General features: G+C 40.0%; 2 protein-coding genes across 5 annotated transcripts in view; one reads left to right on the top strand and one right to left on the bottom strand.

Moving 5' to 3' along the window:
* The window catches only part of eps8l2 (EPS8 like 2), a 48,226-nt gene that overhangs the window by 5,395 nt on the left and 19,315 nt on the right, over positions 1 to 23,516 (bottom strand). For 2 of the 4 annotated variants that reach the window (XM_037767399.1, XM_037767397.1), the window contains 12 exons: positions 23,293 to 23,419; positions 20,627 to 20,715; positions 20,453 to 20,527; positions 19,198 to 19,346; positions 18,810 to 18,978; positions 18,695 to 18,729; positions 18,497 to 18,599; positions 18,081 to 18,200; positions 16,419 to 16,494; positions 16,150 to 16,321; positions 13,596 to 13,728; positions 10,935 to 11,821 (listed from right to left, as the gene is read on the bottom strand). In XM_037767399.1, the coding sequence (XP_037623327.1) occupies positions 11,744 to 11,821; positions 13,596 to 13,728; positions 16,150 to 16,321; positions 16,419 to 16,494; positions 18,081 to 18,200; positions 18,497 to 18,599; positions 18,695 to 18,729; positions 18,810 to 18,978; positions 19,198 to 19,346; positions 20,453 to 20,527; positions 20,627 to 20,715; positions 23,293 to 23,419 (1,326 nt within the window). In that variant the 3' untranslated portion in view covers positions 10,935 to 11,743. Of the gene's footprint in view, positions 1 to 8,496; positions 8,508 to 10,934; positions 11,822 to 13,595; positions 13,729 to 16,149; positions 16,322 to 16,418; positions 16,495 to 18,080; positions 18,201 to 18,496; positions 18,600 to 18,694; positions 18,730 to 18,809; positions 18,979 to 19,197; positions 19,347 to 20,452; positions 20,528 to 20,626; positions 20,716 to 23,292; positions 23,420 to 23,516 lie in introns of those variants that run through there. The other 2 variants (XR_005206605.1, XM_037767400.1) reach the window with 2 other exon arrangements.
* fads2 (fatty acid desaturase 2) lies at positions 3,127 to 10,876 on the top strand. Its single transcript, XM_037767401.1, has 13 exons — positions 3,127 to 3,332; positions 4,227 to 4,532; positions 6,126 to 6,236; positions 6,588 to 6,785; positions 7,016 to 7,117; positions 7,192 to 7,317; positions 7,969 to 8,029; positions 8,110 to 8,186; positions 8,345 to 8,442; positions 8,832 to 8,928; positions 9,013 to 9,092; positions 10,180 to 10,305; positions 10,429 to 10,876. Exons 2-13 carry the CDS (start codon positions 4,308 to 4,310, stop codon positions 10,478 to 10,480), a joined length of 1,353 nt encoding a protein of 450 aa, XP_037623329.1. The 5' UTR covers positions 3,127 to 3,332; positions 4,227 to 4,307; the 3' UTR covers positions 10,481 to 10,876.

The following is a 23,516-nucleotide window of genomic DNA, read 5'->3' as shown; positions in this document are numbered from 1 at the left end:
ATCTGCTCCTTAGGTGCGGGCTGTTTGGTCGCATCCATCGTTTATAAAGTCCCTTTATCCGGTTGTAGGTTTCACGGACTGTTTCTCCCACTGGCACAATAGTGCTCCGGAAACGCTGTCTGTAAGTCTCCTCTGTCACATTGAACTTCATTAACACTGCTGCTTTAACGGCCTCGTAGGATTCAGCTTGTTCTTCGTCCATTCCAGCATAAGCATCAAGAGCTTTTCCCGTCAATAAGGTGACCACTCTGGCTGCCCACTCCACTGGCTGCCACCCCCATGTTCTGGCCATCCGCTCAAACCGAACAAAGAAGCTCTCTGGATCTTCACCTTCTTTGAAGTCAGGTATTCTTGGTTCACTGACATGGGGCCTGACAGACCGGGTTGGTGGAGAAGCACGCTGTTGCTGCTGAGGCAACAGTTGCTGTAATGAGGAGACAGGCCCACTAGCTTGAAGTGGAATGAATTTCTTTGGTTCTTTAACTGTGGGCAGGTGCATGGAGGTTTCAGCTTGCAGCTTTAAAACACCAGCAGGTATAGCATGAGGATAATGTTGGTCAGGCTGTTCATATTGTTCATCTGACATCCAGTCCTGCGTCGACTTTGCTCCCATCTCACCTCTTAGCTGTTTAATCTGATCAAAAAGTACCGCTTCAGTTTGTCTAGACCGTCGCATAAACTCTCTCATTTCTTCAAAAAAGTCTGTGGCAGAGAGTTCTTCACTAGCAACACGGTCTATAAGTATTTTTGGCCGTACCACTGGTTCTTCTTCTTCATCTCCAGCGGCCATGGCTCCATCAAGTGGTGGCTCAAACTCCACTGTCCTTTCAGCATTCTTTCTCTCCATTTCTGCCAAGGTGGATTTCTTCGGCCGACCTCTTCCACGTACTGCACCTCTCATTTAGTCAGCATTCCAACACCAACTCGACACAGGCGTATTAGATCCCACCACTGCCACCAATTGTTGCAAGGTGAGGTGCAGGAGAGCAAGGTGAAAAGTCACGAAGAGAAATCATCACACTGGCAGGTAAGTATGCTTGAAAAAATAAGGCAGACTTTTATTTTCAGTCTGTAAAAATTCCATCAAACAAAGGAAAAAACACATGGAGGGAAAATCATCCTCTGCATTCAGTTACACTGCTCACCACATGCCTGGTGCTGCTCTTTTTTACCACTCTCTTTTTCAAACTCTACTTTCACACATGGTCATATAACCTAACAGCCCGCCTTTCCAGTTCAAACTGGCTTATCAGGCGAATGCTGCCATCAGCTCAGACTGGAGACACCTGCAGTAAGAACCTGGGAAATCAGAGCACACCTGATTACACTTGGAGCCACTCAGTCCCTGTCAGTCAATTAACCCCTTAACTACCCACATAAGGAAAAACAAAGATAACTGTGATCAACCCCACTTGGCTTTACCAAACAGTTACTGAGGGAGTTGTTGCTTCCTCACAGATAGATAGATAGATTGATAGATAGATAGATAGATAGATAGATATATAGATAGATAGATAGATTGATTGATAGATAGATAGATAGATAGATAGATTGATTGATAGATAGATAGATAGATAGATAGATAGATTGATTGATAGATAGATAGATAGATTGATAGATAGATAGATAGATAGATAGATAGATAGATTGATAGATAGATAGATAGATAGATAGATTGATAGATAGATAGATAGATAGATAGATAGATAGATAGATAGATAGATAGATAGATAGATAGATAGATTGATTGATAGATAGATAGATAGATAGATAGATAGATAGATAGATAGATTGATTGATAGATAGATAGATAGATAGATAGATAGATAGATAGATAGATAGATAGATAGATTAGATTGATAGATAGATAGATAGATAGATAGATAGATATAGATTGATTAGATAGATAGATAGATAGATAGATGATATGATATAGATTGATAGATAGATAGATAGATAGATAGATAGATAGATAGATTGATAGATAGATAGATAGATAGATTGATAGATAGATAGATAGATAGATAGATAGATAGATAGATAGATAGATAGATAGATAGATAGATAGATAGATAGATAGATAGATAGATAGATTGATAGATAGATAGATAGATAGATAGATAGATAGATAGATAGATAGATTGATAGATAGATAGATAGATAGATAGATAGATAGATTAGATTGATAGATAGATAGATAGATAGATAGATAGATTGATAGATAGATAGATAGATAGATAGATAGATTGATAGATAGATAGATAGATAGATAGATAGATAGATAGATTGATTGATAGATAGATAGATAGATAGATAGATAGATAGATAGATTGATAGATAGATAATAGATAGATAGATAGATAGATAGATAGATTGATAGATAGATAGATAGATAGATAGATAGATAGATAGATAGATAGATAGATTGATTGATAGATAGATAGATAGATAGATAGATTGATTGATAGATAGATAGATAGATTGATTGATAGATAGATAGATTGATTAGATAGATAGATATATAGATAGATAGTTTGATTGATAGATAGATAGATAGATAGATAGATAGATTGATTGATTGATAGATAGATAGATAGACAGACAAACAGATAGACAGATAGACAGATAGACAGATAGATGATTGATTGATAGATAGATAGATAGACAGCAATAAAGAGCTATAATATCAACAATAAAACTAGAATATATGGAATACAATTCTGAATACGACCATATTGATATTGTACAATGATAATGCCCTCTAACACTGTACACTATACTATACTATACTATAATATAATATGCTTATGTAGCACTGTAGGTATTTACAGATAGCTAGGACCAATTATGACTGTAAATGTTAATTAAATTAATAACAAATGTCATTTAATTTGCTAACATTGTATTTATTTCTTTAACCTTTTATGTTTTATGTAACCTAGGTTCACTCATATATATATGGTTGTATATATGGCTGTATGGTGTAATAAAGGCGTCTCTCTCTCTGAGCCTGCAGACAGACAGACTGTGTGGCTGTGTGATGTTGAGACGAGCTGCTTGTTGAGCCTATTGCACATCAGCCAGCGGTCCTCATGTATACTGAACTCTCATTGGCCCAGAAACCCTCGAATGATCGGCTCGGAATTTGTAGTGAATGAGTGGGTGAATGAGTCCGTGAACACATATTGGGGAAGACAAGAGGGATGAATTTAGGCATGTTTACTATGTGAGATGTGTCTGAACGGAACCGGGAGCGGATAGATGAAGTGATCCGGTGGGTTGGTGTGTCTGCAGCCCGGAGAGAGAGAGTAAGACCAAAACCTGGAGAGACTGTAAGTGTGAATAAATATTCTTCATATTCATCTTCTTCATCATGCAGCGGGCCTATACAGCCTGCTGCCGCCCACTGGCTGCCATTTAGTGTCACACTAATCAATACACAGGCGATAAACGGTAATCGATAACACTGTTTGTGCTTTAGTGGGTCTGTTTTGTGTCCTATTTGTTACACATTAAGCGCTCCTTATAATGAACTGCGACTACATGCGCTGCTGTGAGAATGAATAGACGCGCACAAACGAACTTAGAGGGCTAAATATAGATGATTTGCAGTATTTCATTATATGTGAGCTCTTGTGCATGTGTTATATTGTAAGTTAATGTCGATCCAGACACATGCATGTGAAAAATCCGCCCTTCTTCTTCTTCAGCAGCAGCCTCCTGCATGTGTTGTTGGATTTCATCATGAATTATTAGTGAAGATGTTGCTCTCTGCTCTTTGTCTTGACTTCACTTGTGTTTCACAAGCAGTTCGGGTGGTTAAATTAAAGAGAGAGCAACAGGTTAAAACCCTTCTTCCTCTCTCAATGCCGCTCCCTCTCTCTCTCTGCACAATCCTGTGACTATTTTTTTTTACAAGTGCAATTACCTCTGTTTACATTACATCTATTTTTATATTTTATACTTCTAGTGTAACACTTCTGTTTATATTTATTTATTACATCTACTTTACCTGTTTTATATTGCTTTATAACTGTGTGTGTTTTACCTGTTATATGTTTTATCTGCCTCATTTAGTCTTGTCAAGTATTTGTTTTAAAGCACTGACCAGAAGTGGCAACTGTGAATCTCGTTGTATTTAATACAATGACAATAAAGCTTTCTATTCTATTCTATTCTATACACACTGTTATAAACATACCTCTTTTTCTTTTTTTTACATCCAGGTGTCAAAGTTTTTTGTGGCTGACTGGCCCTTCAGTGTGCAGGTGGACCCAGGCCAGAGGCAGCACTAGTGAGGAGGGAGAATGGGAGGTGGAGGCCAGCTGACGGAGCCAGGAGAGCAGGTCGTTGGGCGAGCTGCTGGTGGAGGTGGAGGTGGTGTCTACACCTGGGAGGAGGTGCAGAGCCACTGCAACAGGAATGACCAGTGGATGGTGATCGATCGAAAGGTTTACAACATCACACAGTGGGCCAAGAGGCACCCAGGAGGGATCCGGGTCATCAGCCACTATGCTGGAGAGGACGCCACGGTACTGTGCTCCTGAGAATATGAGCTTTTAGTGTTGTGGTGTTCTTTATGTCAGTGGTGGAAGTACATTTACACAAACACTGTACTCCATTAAACCAGTTTGTTTGGCTTGTGACTCATCATCATAAATAGCAGTGTTTAGTTGGGGCTTGCAAAAAATTGAATGGTTATTTGCATGATTAGACACATCGTTCAAGAGCATGTGTGTGTGTGGGTTGGTTGCCATTGAAACTCCACACTCAATTATCAATCACCTGCACCCGAATGCACCTGTGCGAACACCTCCAACCAATTAGATCACTCAGAAATCAGTGTTTCAACACTATAATTATGATTCAGGTTTGATCTTCGGTGGGCACAACAATGGAGGCCAGTTTTAGAGAGAGTTAGAGTATTGAGAAACAAATGTGTTTGTTTCCTCATTGCGTTTGTGTTCATAGTCTATAATTACAGCTACAAAATGAAAATGCCAAAGACTCCAGATAAGAGTCATTTATTTAGTGTTTGTGTGTAAAGTTGTGATAAAACAAAACCGTTTTAGAAGATTTCATACAGCTTTGAAGTGTTTGCTTTTGCAAGAGATGTAAGATTGTGCATATGTCTTTGGTATTTTGGACAAAGAGGGCCCTAGTTGCAGAAATTATGTTTTAGTGATAGCAAAAAAAAACAACGAAATAACTGTTAGAGCCCCTAAGAGGTCAAATTATCTAATACTTCACAAAAAATGTTAGAGAAATGTTTGAAAAAAAAAATACAAATCTGTGTAACCAAGCCCCCTGGAAGAGCGCCAGGCTTTGAAGCAAATTTTCGTAGTGGCCAAACGGCGGTACTACAACTTCTGTGTCCGTCACGTGATGCCATTTGGCCCAGAAATACTTTTTCCCATCAACTTACATTGGGAAAGAGACGTCTGTAACTCAGCGGATAATTTTTTTTAGTTAAATCAACTCCCCAGTATGAACACTTGAATAGCCCTTATTAAAATCATTAGGTCCTAAAAGTTGTAAAATGCACTAATTGCCGAATCCAGAGTTATTTCTCTTCTTCCGTTCATGTGAATGAGACCCAGACCGAGGCTGGACCGCGGGCTGGGAGGCGGAGTTAAAGGAGACGCTACTGCGCCTGCTCTAATGGCCCAATGGATGCGTAAGATCGACGGATGATCCGGGGACTTTATCACTCGACAGTGGAGCCATTTTGGCTTCATGCGCCACTGAGCGACTCTCAGTGTCCCATCAATCATCTTACGACCCCTCAGATTTATTATGTGTCCCTTTGGAGGGTGCCTGATCCCGAGGTTGGGAACCACTGTTAATAAAGTAGTTAAAACTATCTCCACCTCGACCAGCTACAACAGTAAAATGCTGCTTACACATTGATGCATCAGTATTAACAATCTAAACATGTCATATATTATAATATATCATATTTCTGCAGAACCAGGACTTGTGCTTTTGATACTTAAGTACATTTTGTTGATAATACTTTTGTACTTTGTACTCTACTACTATCTTTCTTCCACCACTGATAAATGTACATGACTTTTTTTTTATTTAATACGTCACTGACAATATTTCTCACGTCTGTTTTCCAGGAGGCATTCGCTGCTTTTCATCCCGACTTAAAGTTTGTGCAGAAGTTCCTGAAGCCGCTGCTGATCGGAGAGCTGGCAGCGACGGAGCCCAGCCAGGACCGAAACAAAAACGTGAGATCCGTCTCAGATTCTTCAAATAAATAAACACCTCATTATTCATGTGTCAGTGGGACAACAAGGACAGGATGGATAGCATGTAGAGAAACACCTGAGGAAACGGAATAGGTCAGACCATTCACACATCTGTTCTGTTATTCATGAGTCTCACAGTGTTCAGGCACATCTGAGATTCTGGACACTCGTGTCTCGTCAGCTGTTAAATAACTCAAACTGCCTTAATGCCTCGTTTTTCTCTTTTTATCTCCGTACTAAAACCCTGAAGCTGAACGTCCTCAAATGCTATCAGAGCATACATTTTTTGTGAACCTCCCCAAATTGGCAAATCTTCTTCTCTGCTCTCAGGCGACAATCATACAGGATTTCCACACTTTACGTGGAAAGGTGGAGAGGGAGGGTCTGTTTCGAGCTCGGCCTTTGTTCTTCTGCCTCCACCTGGGTCACATCCTGCTGCTGGAGGCTCTCGCCTGGCTCATCATATGGGTCTGGGGAACGAGCTGGACTCTGACGTTTCTGTGCTCTGTCATGCTGGCAACCGCTCAGGTGACTCCAACACCATCATCTCTCATATTGTTGTTGTTGACGAAATATAGACTTTTTCAAACTTGACAACATAAACATTCAAATGGACCCCTTTGTATTTCCTGTTGCAGTGTTTGTTAATGCAGTAGCTGACAGGAAGTAAACTTGGACCAAAGCTGTTGTTGCCCTAGCAACAGAATGGTAATGAAAAGGTCTATAAGTCAATGCTCGCTTCTCTTCTTCTTCTGTAGTTGCAGGCTGGATGGCTGCAGCACGACTTTGGCCACCTGTCTGTCTTTGAGAAGTCCAGCTGGAATCACGTGTTGCACAAGTTTACCATCGGTCATTTGAAGGTGATTGTTGTTCTCAACCGTATAATAATTTTCTAAATTTTTACACAGATAATATTAATTGATTGCTTTCTCAGGGAGCGTCTGCCAACTGGTGGAATCACCGGCATTTCCAGCATCACGCTAAACCCAACATCTTCAGTAAGGACCCTGATGTCAACATGCTGCACGTCTTCGTAGTTGGAGACACTCAACCCGTGGAGGCGAGTAACTGATATGTCTGATTTCTTAAAGGTACAGTGTGTAGGATTTGGTAGCATCTAGTGGTGTGGTTGCAGATTGCAACTGAGTACCCCTCCGCTCACTCCTCCCTTTCCAAGACTGCGGTAACGAGAGCTACTGAGTGCAAAACCGCGGTAATACTGTTCGCCTCGCTCAGAGGCCATCCTTATCATAATAACTACTTTAGGAGCAATGGAAGTCAGACGGCGGCTGGCGGTACCACTTTTTTGCACTCTGCGGCTCACGTTACTGCAGTTTCACAAGTGTGTTGGAGAACTCCGGTGGCCTTCAGGTAACATAATAACATGAAAGGCTCTCTCTAGAGCAAAGTGTTTGGTTTGTCCGTTCTGGGCTACTGAAGAAACATGGCAGAGCAACATGGTGGACTCTGTGAAGAGGACCCGCTCCCTATGTAGATATGAGGTGCTCATTCTAAGTTAACAAAATGCAACGATTATTAGTTTAAGGTGATTATATACTAATGAAAACATAGTTATGAATATTATATTACATTTATGCTAATAGATTCACCAAAATGTTACACATTGCTCCTTTAAAACAGCCCTTAAACATCTCGTGTTTAATATTTCCACCAGCTGCTCATTCTAACTCTGTGTTCCTCTCTGTTACAGTACGGCATAAAAAAGATCAAATACATGCCCTATCACCACCAACACCAGTACTTCTTCCTTGGTAGGTTTCTTGAAGTAATTTAAAAAGAGTGAAACTAGTAAAACTTCAGAGGAATAAATGTTGTCTTTTTTCTCTTTTAGTTGGACCGCCGCTTCTCATTCCAGTTTACTTCCACATTCAGATAATACGCACCATGATCTCCCGCCACGACTGGGTGGTAAGATGCCGTCTTCTGTACAGTGCAGATTATATATAGGTAGATTTTACTGTTTGATATCAGGTCAGGTTATATGTAGGCTAAGTAAAGATAAGAGATGAGTTTCAGGGAGTCGTGAATCTTGATAACGTTCATATTAACCTTCCTTTCTTGTGAAGGACCTGGCCTGGTGTCTGTCTTACTACCTTCGCTACCTGTGCTGCTCTATACCCATGTATGGCCTGTTTGGCTCAGTGGTGCTCATCAGCTTCGTCAGGTAACCACCACAACCCCAACACACACTTACCATAATGGTTTACTGCCATCAAACCACACACACACCTCCTGTTTGAAACACAAAGATTCACATTTATTGTCATTAAAACTTATAGTGAAGAGCTGAATAATAAAAGTTATGCTGGAGGAGGATAAACACCCGTTAATTTGGCAACCCAAAAATTGCTCTTTTGAATGTTGTATTGCTGATCTATAAATCATTAATTAGAATTACTTTCTTACTTAATAACAACTTAAATATACCCATTAGTTTCAATTCACAAACCCTTAATTAAGAATTAGAAAGTGACACCAGGTTTTCTACACCATCTTGATCATACAGTGCGACACGTTATTCAATCACTGGTGTGGTGTTTTTATGAATGGCAGGTTTCTGGAGAGTCACTGTTTTGTGTGGGTGACTCAGATGAATCATCTGCCGATGGACATCGACCACGATAAGCACCAGGACTGGCTGTCCATGCAGGTACCTGGTGAATTAGCAAACAGTCAGCTGTATACAGGTGCTGCTGATGTATTTACTCACCTTCTGTCTCGTCCTCTACTTTAGCTACAAGCCACCTGTAATATCAAGCAGTCCCCCTTCAACGACTGGTTCAGCGGACACCTCAACTTTCAAATCGAACACCAGTAAGTCAATGGTTGAGTCTAAGGAGAACATTTTTTCATCAGTTCAAAAGCTCCTGAAATGAAATGATTAATAATAATTCTATAGATACAAAAAGCATTAAAGGTTCATCAGACATCTCTGAAAGCTCCTGCAGCATACAGTCATCATCATCGAGTCTAGTAAAGAATATTCCACTGGAGATCCCAAAGTTTTCAAAGAAATGACCGTCTACATTTTGGATAACTGCGTATAAATTTATTTGAATATTTTACTCTGCATAAACATCATCGAGTTGATGTAAAATATACTGAATATGAGAGAGTGAAAGAAGATGTTAGTAATTATTCATTACGAGTCCGAAACTCAAAATCTCATCAATCTAATCTGCTCCATCAGGACAAATACGGAAAATGTGAAAAAAAATCTAATTTTTAGAGAAAATAGTGTGTTCATGTTGGACACCATCACTCATATTAAGAAGCTGATAAAAATGAAAATTGTTTTTCAGAGCCTTTAAAGGAAAAACAAAATAGGGTTTCATTTCTGGACCTCGAGTGCATTTGATAACTACAAAACACAACATGATCTTTTTAAATAAATTAAATCAACATCTCATGCTTGTGGAACTGAGAAAGGATGAAAATGTTCCGTAATTTGTAAAAAAAGAAAATTTTATAAACATTAGGACTGCTGTGATTTCCTGTGAATTTCCTGTAAACGAGAGTTAATGACTGAATTGTCATTTCTGGGTGAACTGTAGGTTTAATGTCCAACCAGCAGTATATTGGTTTAGTTTGCACTTGTAAAAAAACATTTTGAAGTTCACATTTGCTGTATTTTTTATTTCTTTGTAATACAGAAGAGTAATGGCACAAATATTTTTGTCACGTGCTTTCCTCAGTGTGCAGTATCAATTACAAAAGAATAAATAGTAAATGTGAACTTCAAACGACTACTTTGTGCTGAGTGTGACCTGGTTCACCTCTTGTCAAACATTGTGAATCAAGCCGTCCTTCACTAGACTGAACAGTATTTCTTAGATTTACTTTAATTTGAAACACATTTGTTGAGACATGATTAATGTTTTCTGTTTTTTTTTCTCTGCAGTTTGTTTCCCACGATGCCCCGCCACAACTACCACCTGGTGGCGCCGCTGGTCCGTGCACTGTGTGAGAAACACGGGATTCCCTACCAGGTGAAAACAATGTGGCAAGGCGTCGCTGACGTTTTCAGGTAAATCCAGTAATAATAGTAGCATATCATCTCCTGGCAGGATGAGACACGTTGTGACACAGTTTTCAGTCTGACAAAACAAATGTATGAACTGAAAGTGCACGTTCTCGTTTTCTTCCTCAGGTCACTGAAACACTCAGGCGACCTCTGGCTCGACGCGTATCTCCATAAATGACAACTTGTACTCTCTACACTAGAAGGAGTGATGTTTTCCTCCTCTTCTGCATCATACATTGATTGTATCTGTTTGGTTTTATAATCCAGTTGATGGTGTGGGAATGACCTTTTTTTAGTGTCGGTGTTATAGTTCAGTTTTTTCAGATTTTTAGTGCTCACAGGATTTCTCTGAATTGCCTTACAGTGAACAACTCTAGTACTGTGTTATAGATACAATTGTGATACTGATTGTGAGGTATTTAAAGTGATGTTTTTTCATTATCTATCTTGTGATACAGTTTGAACAATAATAATTGAGGATTAGTTAAAGTTACTGTACTTAATTTAACTTCCTACTTTACTTGCAATTCTTTGTTCTGATCTTACAGTATCAAATAAAGGATCTGTATTGACTGTTTCCAGACCTTTTATTAATCCAGTGACAAACACAAGAATTACGGACAAAAAAGATGTGATATCAAATATTTACCAAGTTTATTTTTTGATTATATTCTTTTTAAACAGTGCGTCCCATAATATTTACAACACCCAATGTTTTGCCTAAATCATCATTTAATTATTCATATCAGAACAACATATTCTCTCATATATTCCTTATTATTCCTGTGTGTTTGTGCAGTTTACACTGCAAAATATCATGCTGCATAAAAACACATTAATGACAGCATCTCACTGTTATTGACAATAATATCATGCAGGATTATTGACAGTTTCTCTTGCCAGAACATCATTATTTATATTATTTATATTAATACCTACTGATGATCTGCAGTTACCAAGCAGGATGAGACTACTTCTGACATACATACTGTAGAGCGTTTAATAATTATTATACCTGTAAACAGTAATATGAAAATAATTGGCTATATATCAGAACATGTGTCAAACATTCTGGCACAGATTTAGATATGCGATAGCTAAGATCTACTTATAGAAGTCATTCAGTAAACAGCTGCAATATCGACAAAGGGCACAAACATTGACCGCACTGCTCGTACAAATATGTGCTGTACGTTACATGCATGTTGTGCTTACACATGCTACCACACACACACACACACACACACTCAAAACTGTACATAGATTCATATGACGACAAAATTGAATGGAAATGGAAACAAAAGCAACATAATTAGATAAGAAAACACTGGAGTACATACACATTGGGTGATACAAAATAAATATACAATTAAAAATGTATACAACATGTAGAGTGATTGAAGAAGCTGCAGCAGTCGGAGAGTGAAAACATCTGGATGGTTCAGTCTTTGCTGCTAGAGTTGATCCTCTCCTTCTGCCGGTTCATGATCTCCTGCAGCTCTGTGTCTCCGCTGGTCTTCTGTGGAGGAAACACATTTTAAATTTTAAAATGTTTCTTTTCTCTTTAAACTAACTGTTCAATAATTCCCCTATTACAAAGACAGACAACAGATTTAAGAGCAACAGAGGACACAAACTCTTAAATCCCACAATAAATGCACTGTTTAGCCATACATTTGCAATAGCAATGGCAACAGACTTTACTTTCGCAGAGCATGTTTAATCACACAGTAAATGATCCTGTCAGCTGTCAAAAGAACATCCAAAAACTGTGTATGTTTTGCATTAATGCTATAATCAGCTCATGAATAAATACATCAACAAGTCTCTACATGGATAATGTGGATGGAAAGGTGAGGAGAAAACCAGGAAGTAGAGAACAAATGAGGACCATCATGCGGAGCCTGGGAGTGGCCATTGAGAGAAACAAATGTATATTGAGGCCACGATTTACTAATTTGTGCGCAAGAGTTATAATTTCTTACCTCAGTTTAATTAAATTGTTCCCACTTTTTGATTTATTTGTGCCGCAAGATACAAATTAGTGCGCACAATCTATAATTTATGGACTAAATTCAATTGATCCCACGTTTTGATAATTAAATAATTAAATAATTTTGGCAGTGGACAAGGCCAAATCATTCACTCCAGCCGCCACCCACTGACGGCACGTGTCCTGGATAGAGACTCTTTAATGAAGCTTTACTTTCGCTTGAGAATGAGTTATCAAGACATGTCGTTGCTTTGCAAGTGATTATTGTTAGTAAAAGGCAATTTACGTAGCTACTGAGAGCTTGTGGATTATATAATCACCAATAAGCTGACTTGGAGGATGCTATCGACTCCATAGTTGGTCGTGGAATGATTTAATTATATCTTGTGATCACAAATTAATGAATTGTGGCCTCCATTTATTTATTTTTTCTCTCTATGACCACTCCCGAGCTCCATAGCATCATCTTCAATACAAAAAGTAATTTTATAAATATGGGACAGACTGAACTCCTTATCCAGGCCAAGACTTTTAATAATCTTTGACTGAAAGATCCCAAATATTTGTCTTTGTGGCACTTTTTTTTGTCTCCTTTATATTTCTCTAAACCACTCTGCTTTGACTGAGTCAGGCCACATAGACAAAGTTCATTTACATTTTATTAATAATATCACAGGTAATTAATTATTTTACAGTTTAACATCTGAGTTTAAGTTATTAGTCTCATTGTAGGTAGGTGTGTCACAAAGTTTATATTAAGACTTAAGGAGATTCATCTACTGTATATTGTAATTTGGCACTTTGGTGTAATTGCATTTTCTGTATTTATTTGTTCTGCATAACTGCGTGTTATGATGTTATTATCAATGTGGGGAGTTGTCTAATAATCCTGCCTAGTTCAAGTTCAAGTTCATGTCATATACATTAAAAAGTACAGCTGTACATTCAAATGCAATGAAATGCATCTGCTCTGGTTCTCTCCTCCTGTAAAACTATATATAATAAGAATAAATAACAACAACATTAAGAAGAAATTCTACAATAATTAATGAATCACAGTGTTATTTAAAGTACTTGCTGTTCAGTAGTCTAACTGCCAGCTTTTATATGAGTGTATTGACTTGTCTTAACATGACCAGATAAAGACTGAAAGCTGAGACAGGTGGATATTATTCATATCTATTAAACACTATTGACATGTTTTACAAACGTGTTGAGCAGGTGTTCATTTGTGGGTTTTTCTTTTTTTTTGGTCTAAACGTGTATGAAACAGCTTTGTCTTAACAGGTGCGTGACTGACCTCCAGCTGTCCTTTCTGCAAGGTGATCTGACAATAGACACGGCCGCCTTCCTCTCCGCACACCGCCTTCAGCTCTTCTTTGTTGAGGGAAAACAGCTGAGCTCCAGTCAGGATCCCCAAACATTCAACAGTCCTGCACACAGTCAATGCATTTACTTATTAGTATTATATATGTACTGTATTTCTCCACCAGTGTTCAGATGATACGACTGCAAACGCTTCTGTTCAATGAATTATCCTGTGATAAACTTTGTATTAATGTAAAATGTTAAATAATTAAACTGATAATTTGCACATACTACACATTGGTTGTTATATATATAAAGGCTTTTTAATCATCTGATTACTTATTTATCTCTGTGTGACGACCCCTCCTCCCTGGCGCTAGCTCTCCTTTTGCTTGTTGCTGCTGCTGCCCCTCTTTCTGTCTTGTAGGAAGGAGGGTCGTTAGTGAGATGAGCCACACCTGGGCCAGGTGTGCTCTCCCCTTCAAATAGCTGCCTCAGTCTAGAGTCTCTCTGCCACCTCGTGTCTGTCTCCCACTTTGTCGCAGCCTTTGAGCCGGGCTGTCACATCTGTAAAGATTATCTTTTTGTGTCCTAATCATCTTTCGTACTTTTATCCCGGATGCAACAATTCCCAGCTGCAAAACAAATTTATCCACAAGCACAAGTGTGTGTGAGGACGTCCTGCTGTTCGAGACTGTCAACCCCTGATGTGACGGTAGAGCCTCATTCAACTCAAAACGTTTTAATTTAGAGGATCGCAGCGGGACCAGAGAGTGGACTGGTTATACTGGGACAGAGACGCCAAGTGGACTTGCTATACCGGGACGGAGAGGCCTAGTGGACTGCTTGTATCATGCTTTGAGGACGAACGAGTGGACAGGTTGAACCAGGAGCAGATTGTGGAGGACTTCACAGGCTCAAGAAGACTCGCAGGGTGCCGTTCAGAAAGGTGAGTACAACAACACACTGCTGAACTCTGCAGATGATTACGTCAACAACCACTTCTTGCGGCAACGACTTTACCTAGCAACGTAGTTGTGTGTGCGCTCTAAGTGGTGTATAAAAACTGTGCAGTCTCTCCTTTGCTGTAATGTATGACGGAGTATTAGGACCACATTTAGGAAAAATAAAAAAATCTGAGATTTCAGGAATAAAGTCATAATATTACGAGATTTAAGTCATAGTTTTACGAGAAAAAAGTCGTAATATTATGAGAATATAGTCATAATATTATGAAGTAGTAATTTTACGTGTTATTGTAGAGGTTGAAATAGAGCAGCGTGCCGCCTGTGTGAAAATGAGGAACGCGGAGCATCTTGTGAAGTTATACATTAGTATAGGTTTCACAAATAACAAAATACTTCATCTTTTGGCACATCAGCACCACATTATCATCAGTATCAGGACCTTGAAAAGATTGTGCAAGAACTGCAATTATTCCGAAGAAAGAACCACACGGACCTAGGGGAAATTGCCTCATTTGTGGAGGAAGAAATTACTTTTTTTTCTCGTAAAGTTATCACTTTATTCTCGTAATATTATGACTTTTTAAAAATAGGGAGGATTTCTAAACCAAAGCGGGGTGTTTGGGGTTTCTCCCCCAGAATAATTTCAGTTTCAGAGACTTTGTTTCTTGCACTCTGGTGACTTTTAAAATAAAATAACAAAATATGAAGTACACTGCAATAGCATTTGTATGTCAAATAGGCCTACTGTTAATTCTCAGGAAAGAAAACTATATATATATGTATATGTATATACATTTTTTAATGGTCGCGAGCAGCTCTCTTCCACCGGGAAACGACATTAGGTGTAGCTGTATTGTCGTCCGGGTGGAAACAGTAGAGCTTATACACGCTCTACAGTGCCAGAAACAGGTTGAGATAACGAAAAGGGAAAAAAGGAGTGAAATTCTGGAGAAAAACGGGAGAGGTGTGATCGCGGGAGTCTCCCGGGAAAATCGGGAGGTCTGACAAGTAATGTATGTCTGTTCTACTGTTGATTCTGACATGAGTTTCAGGCGCCGTTGTGTCCGCAGCTCGTTTTTGTTTAATTATGAGTTTTGTCTCTTTTCTGGTTCTTGTGAGGCTACACAGAGGAAGGCAGTTGTATATTTATAATTGATAATCAGTTGTATGCACAGACTGCAGAGTGTCCGTCTGTTGGTTTGGGCATAAGGAGTCTTGTTGCTGATGTTGTTCCACCTGTGTACAAGTTTAATGCAATCTATTATGTAGCCTACGCTTTAATTTAACAGTAGTATATCATATATCATCACCTCCATCCCCTTTTAAAATAATAACGCAGTAACGTTTACTCAGAGTACTATTTAAACTGACCTACTTTTTACCTTTGAGTACCTTTTTTACTTTAAAATGTCTTTAAAGTAACAGTACTTTTACTTGAGTACAATATTCTAGTACTCTTTCCACGTCTGGTTGATGGTGAGGAAATATACAATGCCGCTTTTAATACTTCCTGATATTCCAGTTAGAACCTGAAGGTATTTTGATTTGCTGGATTGATGAGCGTCGTGGGTGACTTACGGTTTGGAGAAACCTTTTGCGCTGAGCCATGCGGTCACCTGCTCTGGGTTTGAGTCAAAGTTGAGCGGTACTTGGCTGGCGGTTGATCGCTCCACACGGAACTTCCTGGCGGGCGGCTGGCTCTTGTTAGCAGTGATCTTCATCAATAACTCATTGTTGACCTCATCCATCACTGCAGCACAGAAACAGGACGGCAGCAGACTTGAGAAACTATCACATATCTGTAATTCCAAGATCTGACTTTGTTTACTTTTTTTGTGTTCACTCACTTTTGTCTTTGGGCGTACCCTTGTTGAAGCTGTCTCCGTGGCTCAGAGAACCTGGAGATGACGTCCTGTAGCCCTGCTGCACACACACAGACACAAACACAAACACAGTTCATGAGAAAGCAGCTCTTATCCCCAAAACAGGTTCGTATTTCATCTCACCGGTGGTTGATGCATTTTTGCCCGGGAGCCAAAAGAGAAAGTATGTGTGTGAACATATTTGACGCCAAGTACAGTGGCTGCATGCAGTATCTGCTGCAGGGCGTTGGTGAACCTGCATGCAGAGTGACTGCGAGCAGTGTAGGAATGTAGGCTTTTGGTGAGGGTGGGAACGTGTTGCTGCACCGATGCTGCACTGATCTAGGACCAGTGTTCAGATGATATGACTGCGAACGCTCCTTTTACATCATCTGTGATGTTCAATGAATTATCTTGTGATAAACTTTGTAGTAATGTAAACTGTTAAATAATTAAACTGATACATACTACACATTGTTATATATCTAGAATTTTTATTCATCTGATTACTTATCTATCACTTATGTAATGTCTCTTTATCTGTTTGTGTCCTCTTGTATCATCTTTTGTACTTTTATCCCAGATGCAACAATTCCTGGCAGGAAAACAAATTTATCCACAAGCAGTGATAAAGAAACTTTGACCCCTCTCATGAAGTTATACTTTAATTAGTGATAACCATGTCCCAGAATTGACTGTGACACAGATAAGGATTTTGACCGTAAATGAGAGGGAAACGACACACATATATCAGGTACAAAAGCCGGAAAAAGTCTATTCAAAGCACAACATGTCCTGTGGCTGCATTGCATTCTGGTCTACTGAGTCTACTTAAGCAGACAAACTGGTATCTTAATACTGGAGCAAAACTAAAGAGTCTAAAAGGTTTTCTGTGTAGTTGCTGGAAACATTGCCTGTGGGAATGATAAAGATAAATGCAAAAGTGCAGAGCTATTAGCTAACCAGTGGGGCATGCTCACATGCACTGAAGGCCCTGACACACCAAGCCAACGGTCAGCCGTCAGCTGATTTCGGGCCGTCGATGAGCGTCTGTCACCCTAGTTTTTGCGCTGTGTCCCGCACCATTCTGCCCGTGTCGGAGGCTTTTTGGCCAATTCAGCATGTTGGCTCTGATTGGCTGTTCAGCTTAAACGAATCAGTGCACGAGAAGAGAAACAGAAGTGATGAAAGCAAGCCAACGAGTAAAGTCAAGAGGGCACACAGAAGGCTCTTCTCATTTTTCATCTTCATCTCACCTGTTCATCCCAATTTTCACAACGACATGGCCATCTGGAATGAAGCTAAGTGGGGAGTGAGAGTGGTGTGAAAATGGTCGGTAAACGCCGCTTTGTTTCATGTAGATATCATAACATTGGCTTGTATATCCGCCGTCCTCGGTCTTCAGGTTTCCCTTCTTGAATGACAAATACAGACTACCGCTACCTGTTGGTATGGAGAGTTATTTCCTCTCACTCAGGCGCAGAATGTAAACGCTAACCCAGACAAAGGCGACGTGAGGCGGCGCAACAGTCGGCCTTCGTCACCACTAGTTCTCTGATGTCGGTTTGGTGTGTCTGGGCCTTTAACATACATGTACTGTTTATGGGTATTCATCAAAGACTACAATGTCAGTGTACAGCAGGTCACCTGGCTGTAGACGGCTTCTGGCTCCTCGATCTTCACCACATCCAGGATGTTAAATGGGACGTAGCCGGCCTGACCGCTGCGATTCCGTAGTTTCCACCACTGTTTGTCGTCCTCTATCACCTGCAAGACACATTTCACATTGAAAACTGTAATTAAACTCAAGTCTTGCAGCTGAAATTGTTTCAGTGCTGGAAGTGACCTTTCATGGTTTAGCACTGGGCATTAGTTCATTTTTACAATTTGTTTGCAGCAGACACAATCACATTCAGCAAAGTTGAAATGTTTTAACTTCACACAAGATCAATTTATGTTTCTAGAAGGATAGCGAGGGGTTTGAATCCTTCCTGCCAGATGCTACAATGTACATCTGCATTTGATTTAAATTAAAAATGATGATAATAAGACGTTGTCTTTACCTCGAGGATCTCATCCTGCAGCACTGACAGCTCGTTGGCATTTCGTGCTACAAAGTGGTAGCGAATTTTGGCATATTTGCGCGTCTGCATCCCATTGTAAGACCTGTTAGGACACATGATATCCTCTCATCACAGTTTGACATGTTTTTGACATGTGTGGAAGAGACAACAAAGTGTGTGAAGGGCTTCAATACTTACCCATTTGACGAGGTTGAGGAATGAGTTCCATAATACTGAAAAAGCAGACAGATTGTTACACGACCTGTAATGGTCGGTGCATTCACAGACAGTGGCTAACAAACAAAATGCTTACGTCTTCAGCTGAGGGTCTTCTGTAATCGGGGCTGGTGGGAGACCCCAGAAACCCCGCAGGTCCCTCTGTTTCCCATGGGGCCGTCCTGAAGAGCTCCGCCGGCGGCTCCCAGCCGTTACGAAACTTTGGGTGATAAGGAGGAGCACACTGATCCCTGGGCCACTCCGCTCTGCAGGAGCAGGGACAGGATGGTCAAAAGGTGACCTTTAAGCCATAGAGCCAGCCGTAATAATGCACCCATGTCTAAGTGTCTTTGGACAAGTTACTGAACCCCCGATGGTCAGGCCAGCGCCTTGCATCGCAGCTCACTGCTGTCAGTGTGTGAATGAAAGGCATTCTGTAAAGCACTTTGGATAAAAGTGGTATATAAATGCATCTGTTTATGTACCTGGGTTTGGTCCATCCATCCCCCAGCAGCTCAAAGATAGTCATCTCTTTGGGGGTGAGGTGTCCCCGCAGGAAGTCGACCGTGTCTTTGGAAAGGTGAGGAGAGATTACTGAACGCACCAGTTCAGGACTCCCACAGCTCTGCAGCACCTGTGGAAGCATTCAGATGTTTACGGATCAACTACTCGTGACGAGTGCTTTCTAATAATGTGTATGAGTATCATGAAAATATGACAAAAGTCTTAATGCATCAGTGTTAATAATGTCCAAACAAAATTAGCCGCTCAGAAAACTTTATACTATAAAACACTGTTTAAAATTAGCATGTTTCTTAATTTCTTAATTTGAATCAGGAAATGATTAATGACGTGATTACAGAATAAGTAAACCAGATTAAACATCAAAACAATTAATCGATTATCAAAATAGTTGTCGATTAATAGCTGTAGCTCTAGGCCAATCCTCAAATAATAATAAATAATATTGATATCCAGCCCTAGTGTTCACTTGAGAAATGAAACTAAACAATATATTTTTGCTGTTTAATCTAAAGATGCTTTATTGTTTTCAGAAGATATGAAAGTAATAAATAAACAGCAATAAACAACAGAAGCATCCTGGATAGAATATTGACTGTTGAATGCATCACAAATCTCTACATCTTAATTACATTGTAAAACAATTAAAAACAGACTACACGTTTATCTAAAGCTGCTGCATGTTGAGACTGATTGCTGAGGACAGCTAGAGACCGTGGGGTCTCACTTTGAATATTACAGCTCGTGCTCCAGCTTTATCTCGACGACCTTATCAAGCAAATCCAGCGTGTCCAGAGGTTACTGCACCATATCTACTGGCAGAGCCTAATCACAGCTTTGCGTTCCTATCCAGCAGTATCGAAGGTGTGGCCCAACACCGTGGCTTGGGAAACCAGCGTTATGTAAGTGTGGCTGCACCTGAGTCAGAGCTGACAGCCACGTCGCTCCAGTCTGGTGAGAGAGTTTAGCAGAGCGGCAGTGGGTGTGGTGCCAGAAAAAATAAAAAAACAATACGAGGAATGTCTGATGGCGACAATGCAAAGGCTGAACTGCTTTGATTCTGTGCATTTTAAAAAAGCTCAGAGTAGTTTTGTCTGACTGGACCTGCGGTGCTCAGTCAGCTTTGAGGGTATCCAATGACATGGAGAACTTATTTAGAGTGGATGCAGAGAAATCACCGTGTGTTTCGGATGATTGCATCAGATTTATAGCTCTTACCAGCTCCAGAGGTCCGAAGAGGAAATGAACCAGCTCAGACGCACTTGGATTCTGTATGTGTTTCTTCAGTTTGGCCTGCAGGTGGAGTCATGATAGATACACACAGTTAGAAGGTGATGAGGAGAGGACGACTGATGATGAACAAGGAGAGGGTTAGGAGCTGTGATATCTCACCAAGAGGTTGAGGGCCAGCTTCAGTTTCTGCAGGCTATCAATGAACTCTGCTTCAGTGGGGGGTTTGGCTCGCAGGGTCAGCATGCCCTCTACAAACAACCAGAGCAACAATGACCACACACAGACTCCAGAGTTACCAGACCTCCGTACACGCATACTACACACAGAACACAAGGTTCACTTTCTGGCCACGGCTCAAAGAAATGTTTTGTTTTTTTTCAGTGAAATGGTTAGTTAATAAACAGCTCTGCAGATAAACAAAAAAGTTCACCTTGACCAGAGAGTAGAAGCCCATGAAAGAATGTGCTAGGTCAGGGTTTCTCAACTTGTGGCCCAAAAACTCCCAAAATTCTCACGACCCCAGAGACCAGAGTCATACACTGTGAATCTGAAATATGCTGCATATTTCAGTAATACTATAGTATAGTACACAAAATAAGTATGTAGTGGCTACATACTTATTTTGTGTACTATCGTTCAACATACTTTTGTGTGAATAAACAGTATAATGTATATTTTCGGACGCACTGAGCAGTAATTTACGTCGTCACTTCCTGAGAGCCTCCTTGCCGGTTGGAGACGCGTAACCATGGTAACCCGTGCCAACCCGTGCCAACCTTATGAGACCAAAATGACTATTTGTGAGAATCAAAGTCTAAATTAATTTAAAACATATATTACGCCTAGCAAAGTGAAATCTTATACTTTCACTTTAACATTTAACATTTTTATGTAGATGAATATTTAAAAAATATATATATATATAATTAGTGCTGTCAATCGATTACAATATTTAATCGCGATTAATCGGCATCCTCAAGCCCAACAGGCAACAACAGCTGTCAGTGTGCTGACTTGACTGTGACTTGCCCCAAACTGCATGTGATTATCATAAAGTGGGCATATCTGTAAAGGGGAGACTCGTGGGTACCCATAGAACCCATTTTCATTCACTTATCTTGAGGTCAGAGGTCAAGGGACCCCTTTGAAGATGGCCATGCCAGTCTTTCCTCGCCAAAATTTGGTTGGTACCAATGGATTACTCTGATTTTCTAGTTTCATATAATGTCAGTATCTTCACTCTAGCTTTAAAACTGAGCCCGCTACAACCTAAAAATCGCAAGTTGCGTTAATGCGTTAAAGAAATTAGTGGCGTTAAGACTAACTTGCGTTAACGCGTTATCACGTTAACTTTGACAGCCCTAAAAATAACATATGCACAGAGCCTTTATAAAGGCGCCGAATAAAAGTATGGGTTTTCCTGGAAAATAAATAACGTTGGTATCATGTGATATCTCTGGGTCGTCAGTTAGTAGAAAAAAAACGGATAAACGGCTGAGATTGACGATAAGTGCCTGGCAACGACTTGTTGTGAAGTAAATGCAATGGAGGGGATAGGAGGGAGAATACGACATCTAGTACCTGAATGTTATCAAGGTTATCAATAGCACCTTTAATTGAAGCATTATTGATTTTACAGAGCTGTCCGTCAACGTCTGTTAAGAACGTTGTCGTCACTACCGCATCGCATTGTGGGACATTTATGCCGCCGTAGTGTACAGTGTTTGCATGCTGTAATATTTCACTGGAAATAGTATGCAATTCACATACTATTGGTTTCAGACATACTAAAAAATCTCACATACTGTTTTAGCGTACTAAATACTATGTTAGAATGACATTTCGGACGCAACCTTGGTATTTTGAGGGGTGTGGGAATACCAAATTACAGAAAGGTTATGATAAATCAGACCAACTGATTTCATTTAAACTGATAAGATATATTTTAAAAACCTAGCAATCACTACATCAGCTGTACCAACCTTTTGATCAACATTTGACCCTACATGAGAGTCTGACCCCAAAGTTGAGAAACTGATTCTCTAGATAGAGAATGCATCGTTTTTAGCACATCTGTCTGTGTAGTCAGGAACAACACACATCTGTGTTACTTGTTAACAAATGATGTGTGGAAAAACGATGTCAGGTGCCAACACATACTGTGTGTGTGTTGGCACCTGACATCGTTTTTAGCGTCACATGTATGTAAAATGTGTAAAGTATGTCTCGCTGCACAGGGAATGAGGTGTGTTGAAATAAAAACACAGTATCACACTACTGCCAGTGTTGGGCGGCAAAACATTACTCAGCAACATGTTACAGTAATATTATTACTTTGCACAGTTATAATTAGGGGAACCACCTGCTATTACACTCTCAGTCCATAAATAAGATGACACTTTTGGTTTCAATCCAAATAGTTTTGACTCATCTAATCTGCATATCATGCCAGCCTCCATGCACAATTTAACTGAATTTTGCTTTCTTTTGATATGCCAATATTTTGACTTTGTCGGGCAAAAAAGATAACAAGAATTCAGACAGAAGCACTGATGATAACAAATTAAAATTACCAACAAATGCACCAGATCAGCACTTCCAGGGAGAGGATAAGAAGTAATAATATTACCTGAGTAATGCCAATTGAGTAATGCGTATTGTATGACTTAACAGAACCCCAAACTGGCCACTTGCTACCACACATGCATCACTGGATGACCGTCCCGGGCCACAGGACACAAAGAGACACAAACACTGCGACGTGAGCAATATGAATATATTGTCACTGCATTCGTGCCACCACAGAAGAAGAAAGGGAGACAGACCTGCTGGTCCTTTCTTCTTATTCTTCTTACTCTTGTTGCGATGGTTGAGCTGAGAAAAGGCCTCCGCTGCCTTTTGCAGCCGCGCCACAAAGATCTCGATGTCATCCAGGGAGCAGTTGAGGATTTGCTGAGGGAGACAAACCCTGGGGTTATTAGCATAAAGAATATATCATTATGAGATGTTGAAAGGAGCTGAGTAATGTAATGACAGGTGTCAGCATGGA

This window comes from Sebastes umbrosus, chromosome 4 (assembly GCF_015220745.1).
Source record: "Sebastes umbrosus isolate fSebUmb1 chromosome 4, fSebUmb1.pri, whole genome shotgun sequence".
Taxonomy (NCBI): domain Eukaryota; kingdom Metazoa; phylum Chordata; class Actinopteri; order Perciformes; family Sebastidae; genus Sebastes; species Sebastes umbrosus.
The sequence above is the reverse complement of the archived record's forward strand: the minus strand, read 5'-3'. Positions and strand labels throughout refer to the sequence as shown.

Bases quoted from the DNA above. Each gene is read 5' to 3' on its own strand.
- fads2 (XM_037767401.1), top strand. From the start codon at position 4,308: ATGGGAGGTGGAGGCCAGCTGACGGAGCCAGGAGAGCAGGTCGTTGGG. The intron at 7,318-7,968 runs GCGAGTAACTGA...TCTCTGTTACAG, and splicing joins GAGACACTCAACCCGTGGAG to TACGGCATAAAAAAGATCAA. The intron at 8,187-8,344 runs GTAAGATGCCGT...TTTCTTGTGAAG, and splicing joins TCTCCCGCCACGACTGGGTG to GACCTGGCCTGGTGTCTGTC.